Source organism: Drosophila tropicalis, unplaced genomic scaffold, assembly GCF_018151085.1.
Source record: "Drosophila tropicalis isolate 14030-0801.00 unplaced genomic scaffold, ASM1815108v1 contig_694, whole genome shotgun sequence".
Taxonomy (NCBI): Eukaryota; Metazoa; Arthropoda; class Insecta; order Diptera; family Drosophilidae; genus Drosophila; species Drosophila tropicalis.
The window spans coordinates 6,748,094-6,756,625 of NW_027173176.1; the positions used below are offsets into that span (position 1 = coordinate 6,748,094).

The 8,532-nt window shown below is 42.3% G+C and overlaps 1 protein-coding gene across 6 annotated transcripts in view; it reads left to right on the forward strand.

The window, feature by feature from the left end:
* Con (Connectin) overlaps nucleotides 1–8,274 on the forward strand; it is a 151,387-nt gene extending 143,113 nt beyond the window's left edge. For all 6 annotated transcript variants that reach the window (XM_068293092.1, XM_068293090.1, XM_068293089.1 and 3 more), the window contains one exon: nucleotides 6,831–8,274. In XM_068293092.1, coding sequence (XP_068149193.1) covers nucleotides 6,831–7,714 — 884 coding nt within the window. In that variant the 3' untranslated portion in view covers nucleotides 7,715–8,274. The remainder of the gene's footprint in view (nucleotides 1–6,830) is intronic.
* Nucleotides 8,275–8,532: the final 258 nt, after the last annotated feature.

Here is an 8,532-nt window from a genome sequence, read left to right on the forward strand (position 1 = left end):
AAGTCAATAGAATCGGACATAAATTGTCGCATGTAAGTGAGGTGAAACTAACGTTTAATTGAATATTTTGGCCAACTTATTGCCACATTCGATAAAATATATTGAATGTCGCATAACTCAATGTGTGTGTAAAAGGGAGCCATCGATTAGCAAATGCAGCTGGCCATAAATAAATAGATGTCCCTCCGCTCCATCCTTCTCTCTCTTCCGAAAGCCCTGATGCTCTTCAAAGTCTACAATATGTAATAATTTCAATTTGTGTGTGCAACATTCAATATGTATGTATATATTCTATATAGACACTATATGTATATAGAGTATGGCAGCAACTGACTTGGATATCTGCTATGACAGACGAGCCGATGCGGACATGAAAGTGTTGGCATTGATGGATGGTTATGGAATAAACTCGACTATGTGTAAGCGGAGGGGGTAGTTAGTACCCACTGTTACTGCTATCTCCTACAATCCTCCGCCATCTCCGCCGACTGCCCCGTCCTCACCGTTTTGGGCAAACAATTTATGTTGACTGGATAGTTGATATATTGCCTTCGCTATATAGAGAATTCTATTCACCTGCCAAAACCATTTCATTCCATTTCACTTTTAGGCTTAAGGATCTAATGAAGAGTGGAGAGTCCAAATGTACTAAATTGTGGGGTGGGGAGTGAAGAGTGAGCAGGGTTGGTTGCCACTTGACTTGCTAAATCACAGCACAATAACAAAAGACTCATTATTTATTGATACAGTTTTTGTTTTCTTTTGTTTTTTTTTTTTCTGCGTCCTTTTCTTTAATTTTTTTTTTTTTTTTTTTTTTTTTTGTTGGTAATTTCGTAACAACCCTCGCCTTATCCAGGACCCGGGGACAACCCTCGTAAAGCAACAACAAAAACTCGCATATTTTATTAAATACAATTCAATAAGAGCGCAAATATCAAGGGGCTGCTCAGAAGTGGAATTGGGAATGGTGGAAGGGTGGATGGGTGGATGGGTGGATAGCTGAATGTTGGAGGAGGGAGCTGTATAAGGAAGTATTTGGTGATGATGCGATAGCTATTTTAGCAAACATTTAGGCTGGGAATTGGCCAGCAGCACGGGGCGGGCGTTCAAGAGTTGACGAGGTCGTGGTGCGGGGAGAGAGCCAACAAGTTGCTCTTCGGGGGTAGTTGAAACAAGTTGTTATTGTTATTGGGCAAGCAAATACACATATATCTATATCTATCTACATTTTTTATGCGATTTACCATATAACAAACACATTACTAACCCCCCCTCTCCAGTCGCTTCCCCAACCCCCTCCCTCAGCTGTGCAAATATTTTGGCAAAGGAAGAGGAAAAAAAAGAGATTCAGCGAAGGGAGACAGCGGCTTAATATTTGCCTCAAGGGCTAATGTTTTTATGTAGTTCAGCCCGTGTGTGTGTGTGTGTGTGTGTATTTTAACGCGGTTGAGTGGTCATATTTGATCGCCGCCCTTGATTTGTAATTTCCCCACCCCAGCCTACACCCCGTCCCTTTGGTGTCCTTCTGCCTGTGCTGCCCTTGCTTTTTCCTGTTTGCTTTTTTTCGGTGAAAAGTGATTTCTTTTTTTTTTTTTTTGCCGTCTGTGATTCGTCTTTGATTTGTTTATGCGATTTCATAAAATATTTATCCTCGAGCGTAGTTGTTAAATCGCCTGCAATGACTTCATCCCCCGCCCCTATTCCCATCTAACCATCCACCCATCTTGGCCGGGAATGTTTGATCTTATTTCTCCTCTCGATTCGATTCGTTTCGTTTGGTTTTTTTTTGGTCCTTGGCTGACTTATTTGCCTTTACGCTCGATTGCCAAAAATAATTTGATATGAAAGAAATAAACTGTAATTGTTTGCTGATTGAAAATCTTCTTCGTTTTATTTATTGCATTTTCATTCGATTTTCCTTGTTGATAGACAGGAAATTTGCGCACAGAAAAAAAAACAGAAAACACAAAACAAAAAACAAAATTTCCAGCAAAATTTCGCTGGTAATATTATTAAAAACAAAAACAAGTCCAAAACAAAAACAAAACAAAAATATCGACGAAGAAGAAAAGAAAACCTTCCTAGCTGGAAAATCAACACACAAGTGATATATTTTTATGGCTTTTGGCACAAGGAAAATAAAGGAGCAAGGCAAACTTGTAACTAGGGTCCAGCTTACAGGACGAAAGGACGACCCAATGGCAGGACTCTCTCGCAATTCGCATTCATTTGGTTGTCATAAAGAACATTCAATGAGCGAAAAGAAAAAATAATACAGAAATAAAGGAAATTGGCGAGAAAAGCAAAGGCCATTGAAATGAGTTTCAATGGCTTCTTCACCCAACAACAGTCATGAGCTGTTAAGAGGAGGTGATTCGACGCAGGGGAATGGTGATGGAAGAAAAACCATTTGATTTTGAATAAACTAAAATAAAGTGAGAATTGCTGGACCACCAGCACAAGCAAGAGAAAGAAAAAAATAGTAGAGACCCACAGCAGCTGAGGCAACAAAATTAAATATACCCAATGAACATGACCAAAGAATGGCACGAGAGGGGGACAGAGAGAAAGAAAGAAAGGCGGGAACGAGGGGAAATCACACACACAGCAGCTCATTAAAGAAGAAATTCTCCAAAAGATTGCACACTGACAGACGGAATACACTTTCGATGTTGAGAAACTTGTTGAAGGTTAGCTAACATGATCATAGAGAAATAGCCAGGTCCCCGACTCCCGCTCTGCCACCCCCCGCCACCCCATGCACCCCGCACCCACAACCTACACTTATACAAAGCGTAAACTTTCAACTTCATTTGCATACATAGAGCTCTCGAGAAACGTAATAAAAAATGATAAAACTCTCCAGAGAGCTGGCCCCAGTCACCGCATCGCATCGCACCGACATTTCTTCCATCACCGTCCCCTCCTCCTTCTACCCCAACGCCACCCCTCTCTGGTTGTGCGTGTGTTGTCCCCAGCCAGGCAAAGGGACCCAGCCACAAACGAACCAGCTCCCTAGTTGCCTACCCCAACAGAGTTGGCCAGTTCCTAACCCAAAAAAAAAGCACGAAAGTAAAGGAGGATGGAAAAAAAAGGAAAAACTGAGCTGATTTCAAACAAAAAGCTTCCAGTTCGCGTTGTGGCACCGGGAATTGGGGTCCGGCTGAAACACAGTGAAACAAAAGACCAAAAAGAGAGGAACTAGGCCAGCCCAGCAGCTGCGTGGGAAACTTTCGCCAGGCCCCCACTACCTCTTCGTCCCTTCCTTTTCTGTATGCGGTGTGTCTGCGTGTGTGTGTGTTTATATTTCGCAAACATCTCGGACCAAGGCGGTGATTTCTTTGCCGCTTTTCAATATACACAGCCAAGTTTGTTTAATGTTTGAACCTCCAAAAAAGAAAGCAAAATCAAAAAACAAAAAAAAAAAAAAAACAAAGACGAAACAACCCAAGAAAGCCCGGCCAATTAAATAAGAGGGCGGGAAATGCCCCCATTGCCCTTTTTTGCAGAACTAGAAAAGTTTCCATTCGCCCTCCCCTGTGTGTGTGTTTGTGTGTGTTGGTTTGTTTCACTTAAAGTAAATGTTGGCCCAGGCAGTAGCTAATGAAATGCGTTTTAGGTTTGATATATCGGAGGGACCATCCGCCCCTAACACGACTTGGAGAAGGATCTCTTACACTGCTGCCAAGGCAATAATTTGCAACAATCTGAGCTTTCCCTTCGGTCAGCAATCCCCCAGAGCAATTCAGCCAACTCATTTTCGAAACACTTGCAAATTGTTGGCCAAATCTCAAACTACTTAAAACATGTAACATGTTAGCCAAATTATATTAGACGCGATTTGATTTACGAATCGAATAGATGGAAAGTTGGCACACAAATATAGACTTTCGTCCCTTCTACTCCCCGCCACTGTCCTTGCAGGAAATATGAGAAACTGTTTGAAAGGCAGGACAGACATTATAAGGACTATACGTACATATATAAACACGATCAGTGGATACAATATTGGGATTGGGATATAAATGAAATATTTTCGGTGTTTTCCGTTTTTCTCTCCTTTGTTTAAATTTGTTGAGTTGAAAGTTTTTGGGTTTTTTAATCTAGTTCGCCATGGCTGAAAATAGATTTCATTAAAGAACTCAAACAGAAGCAACTACTAACTAATTATGAATATGTTTCGACACATGACTCACAGACACACACACACACCCCCCGCACCCCACACACACACACACAACTACATTTATTGTATACGTGTGTATACTCAAAGAGACATTTGCATTAAAACTGACCAAACAAAGTTCAGCTGAGTCCTAATTTGGCAGCCTGCCTGTTGGCACAGCACACACACACACACATACTGATATTCAAGTACATATGTATGTATGTGCACTTATGCAAATAGTCCTGACCAGAAACTTATGAGCGAATGGAGGTCAGCAGGCGGGTGTGTGGAGGTCGTGAAGGGGCCTGTTGGAATTTGGGTTTCAACGCTATGAAAATGACAATAATAAAATTTAATGTACACATAGACGCATATGCATGCATGTAGTCCTTTATTAGTATATTCAGAGATATCTGTGTCAGTGTGTGTAAATGTCCTTTGCAAACCGTAAAAACGTTTCCTCCTGCCCAACGAAAAAAATGAAAAGGGACAAAGTTGACGAAGAGGGACAAAGTTGAAAGTCATCTAGTTGACTAACAGCAGCAAGAAGACGGCGACGGCGATTGTGAGGCACGGGGAAGGGGGTATAGAGGCGTGGGGGTTTGTCAAAGTTCATTGCATGCAGGAGTTGACGAGGTGGGCGTAAGTATGTGTGTGTGTGTGTGTGTGGAGTGTGTGCAGTAGACCAAAACACTTCCTACCGCTTTGGCCAAGTATCATTAAAAATATAAAAAGTATTTTATGCACACACACACAGAGACAGATAGACTGAAATGTACAGAGAACATGAATAAGGACGAGAGGTGTGGGGGGGGGGGAAGGAACTGCAGAAAAAGATGTGGGGATTCGGGGATATGACAGGAAGTGCGACGACTAGTATCCTTTTCCACTATGAACTGCAAGTCTCATTTTCTTCTTTTTTTTTGTTGCCCTTCCATATTTTTTTAAGCATTTTTTTGTCGTTTTATTTTCCTCTTTTCGAATCATTTTCCTTTCTTTTTTCTCTTTTTCTTTTGGTTGTCTGGCAAGTCATTGTCATTTTGGTCAACTCAAAACAGCTGCCAGTTTTCAGCCCACCCCCTCGCCCTCCCTGTTCTGGTCTCTGGTTCTCTGTTGGATCCTAGCTAGGGCGCACTTCATTATCATGTTAATTTTGTTGTAATTTGCTTGCTAAATGTTGCCAAGTCGTTGCCCATTTTAAACATTTTCCGTAGTGGTGGTCTCTATCGTTCCTATTGCCCCCCCTCTCTCTCACTCTCTCTCCCCCTCTCACTCAGTCACTCGCTGTGTGTGCATATTTAACTTTATTTATGGTTTTTGTATGTTTTCATATGGAAAATTAAAATTTTTCGACTTTATCTTCCTTCCTCCTGGTTCCGCTACTTTGCTCTCTTGCTCTGCCCCTCGGAACACGCTCCCTCTCACATCCTCACTAATTTGCCAAAGTTTCCTTTTGTCGTTTATGTGGGAACTTGTGCTTTGGGTGTAATGAAAAAGTGTCTCCTCGATGTATGCTTATTGTCTAGGATCTCAATTGGCTAAGCAGCCCCGAGAAGCATTTGTGCTCCCTATAATAACAATGTCCACTCCCCCCTCTTCTGGGTGTATGTTTGTGAGTCAAAGACTCAATATTTTCTTGTTTCGTAAAGGATAATTATGCTTATTAGCCATTCAGGACCGTGGGGGTGGGGTAGTCTCTTTTCTAATAATGCTCCAGAGATTCGGCTACATCTAAAGATAGTCTTGACTTAGCATTAGCGGTAAACTAGAAGAAAATTAAGCAAATAAATAGGAAAATTGCTTTCCACTCGAAACGAATCAATCCGATTCGACTGAGCGACAGAGAGAGTAGAAGAGAGAGAGATAGAAATAATTGACGGCAAAGCACTGAAGCACAGGGTGTCCAACTGACGGACGACCAATCCGAGATGGCAGACACTCGAAAGGGACCCAGAGAATGCAGGCCCACCACCACAGGCAACACCAGGAGGATGCAGTCCAAATGTCCGGGGAATGGCGGGCGGGCCATCTCTCCGGCCTGAAGTTTGTGGCGTTGTCTAAATTGGAAATGTCATTGAGGCGTTTAACGTGAAACGACATGGAACTGACTGGAGCTCTCCAGCTGGACAGCAGTCGGACAGTTAGACCAAGGGGGGAACAGACATGGCACAGTCACGATTTAACGGCAAAATCATTTAAAATTCGTCTACGAATCGAAGGTGAACCGGTCGGGCGGGGACGGGGTGCGAGTATTTTGGCCAGCCAAAATGACAGCCAATTGTTGCAGTCTCGGCCACTTAGGAAAAAAGGCAGCAGTAGCAGCAGCAACAGACGGAAATCTCCAGCTCACCTGTGTGACCAAGCAAACACAATCAATTGAGTATTGGGAACAGAGAGGGGTGGGGGCAGGGGGAGACAGAGCGGGGTTGTAGCCATCTCAGACTTCGATTCCGATTTCGACTGCGACGATTTGACAAAAGCAATTTTAGCCCGCACACATTTTCAAGCTGTCAATATCCTTTCGTTTCGTTTTCTCTTCCTCTCTAAATATACCACATACACACACACACACAACCACACTCACATAAATATATGTATATGTATACATGTATGTATTTATCCCCATTTTTTTTCTCTCTATCTCTCCTTTTATCGTCGGCAGACAACAAATTCATTTGCGACTGTCGTCTACAATGGATCTTTGAATTGAAAAATCGCACACGTCATTTGCAGCTGCGTGACTCTCTGGAGGAACTGCTTTGTACACTGCAGGAGCCGAAATTGGCACATTTCGTTGATCCAGTGCCCTCTCATATATTGGATGTGTTGAATATTGGTGGATTCACAGCCATTGGCAGTAACAGCGCCAGCATGGGCGGCATTGGTCACAACAGTTATGCCACGCTCGATGATCTGAGTGGCATGGGCGGCCCTGGCATCACCTCAAGAAAGCACTCTTCGACCAAATCCCGTCAGGGTCTGCGGGGTCAGCGACAGTTTGCCGAGAATGTGGTCGAGACGAAACTGAGAAGGAAGCGACAAATGCCCCTCGTTGCTGCTGAGGGTGTTGGAGGCGTGGCTGCGATCGCTCCCACCAACAAACGCTATGACTACTACGATGAGGCCAGCTCGGGCGGCGTACATATGCCAGGACTGGGCCTAGATCTGGACGACAATCTGAATCTGCACAAGCAAAGCTCCTTCTATGCCCCCAGCACCTCGGTGGCGAATGGACACAACGATGTGGACTTGTCCCATCAGCAGCAGCCCGCGTTGCATGGCGATGCCATCGATCTGATGGCCTCCAAAAATAGCATCAATGTGCGCCTCTTCATGCTGAAACCGGAAATGCTGCCCTGCCACGATGAGCTGAGCGATCCTACCGAACTGCCCCTGTCGCGAGACCTAATGGATGTGCGCTCGAATGTGGGCCAGGATTCGCCATTGAATGGTCAATCCAGTAGTAATCTGATGCACTCTCTGGAACGGACTCTCCTACTGGCCAGTGCTCTGGCCCTCCTTCGACTCCTCCGACTCCAGGGTTGAATGGCCACGACATGGGGGGGAGCCTCGTTCTCCTTTCCCCAACCCCCACCCCAAGGAGAAATTCTGATTCTCTTCAAGTAATTTGAGATTATAGTCTCTCGTTCTCTCTATTTCATTATACTTGTATTTGAATTTTTTTTTTTTTTTTTTGAAACGAGCTTCAAAAGGGAAAATTTATGATAAATTTAACTAAAGTCCTTGTAAATATGTAAAAAAAAAACACAAAACCAAAAAAGAAACACTAAATTGCATACAAATTTGATTAATTGACTATATTTAAACCGAAACAAAACAAAAAAAAAACTTAAAAAACCGAAAAAAAAAATTATAACGTGAAAAAGAAAAACCTAGCTAATAGCTGTAATATTAGTTCTATCTCCGAATATTTCAACTTCAGACTTTAAACAAGAGCAACAACAACAACAACCACTACAAAAAGAGAACCTCCGATCAAACTGGCGTTTCATTTAAAACAAAAACAAAAAATTAATAATACATTAAAAGAGGAAATAATTCAACTCAACTTCAAATCTCAAGCACTCAAAATGCAATATGCAAAACTAATACAAAAAAAAAGTTAATATTTAAAAAACAACAAAACAAAAGATAGTTTAAACATTATATAGCCATAGAGTTTTGCTTTCGTTTCTCGTTTGTCACAACCAAAAATATATATATACATATACATATATCTATATATATGTATGTATGTATATGAATTTTTGGAAAGCGCAAAACGTCTTAGGGCACATTCAGAGCTAAACAGCAAAAACCAACTAACTAACTAGAAATTGAGTTTTACTTGGTTTAGTTCATGA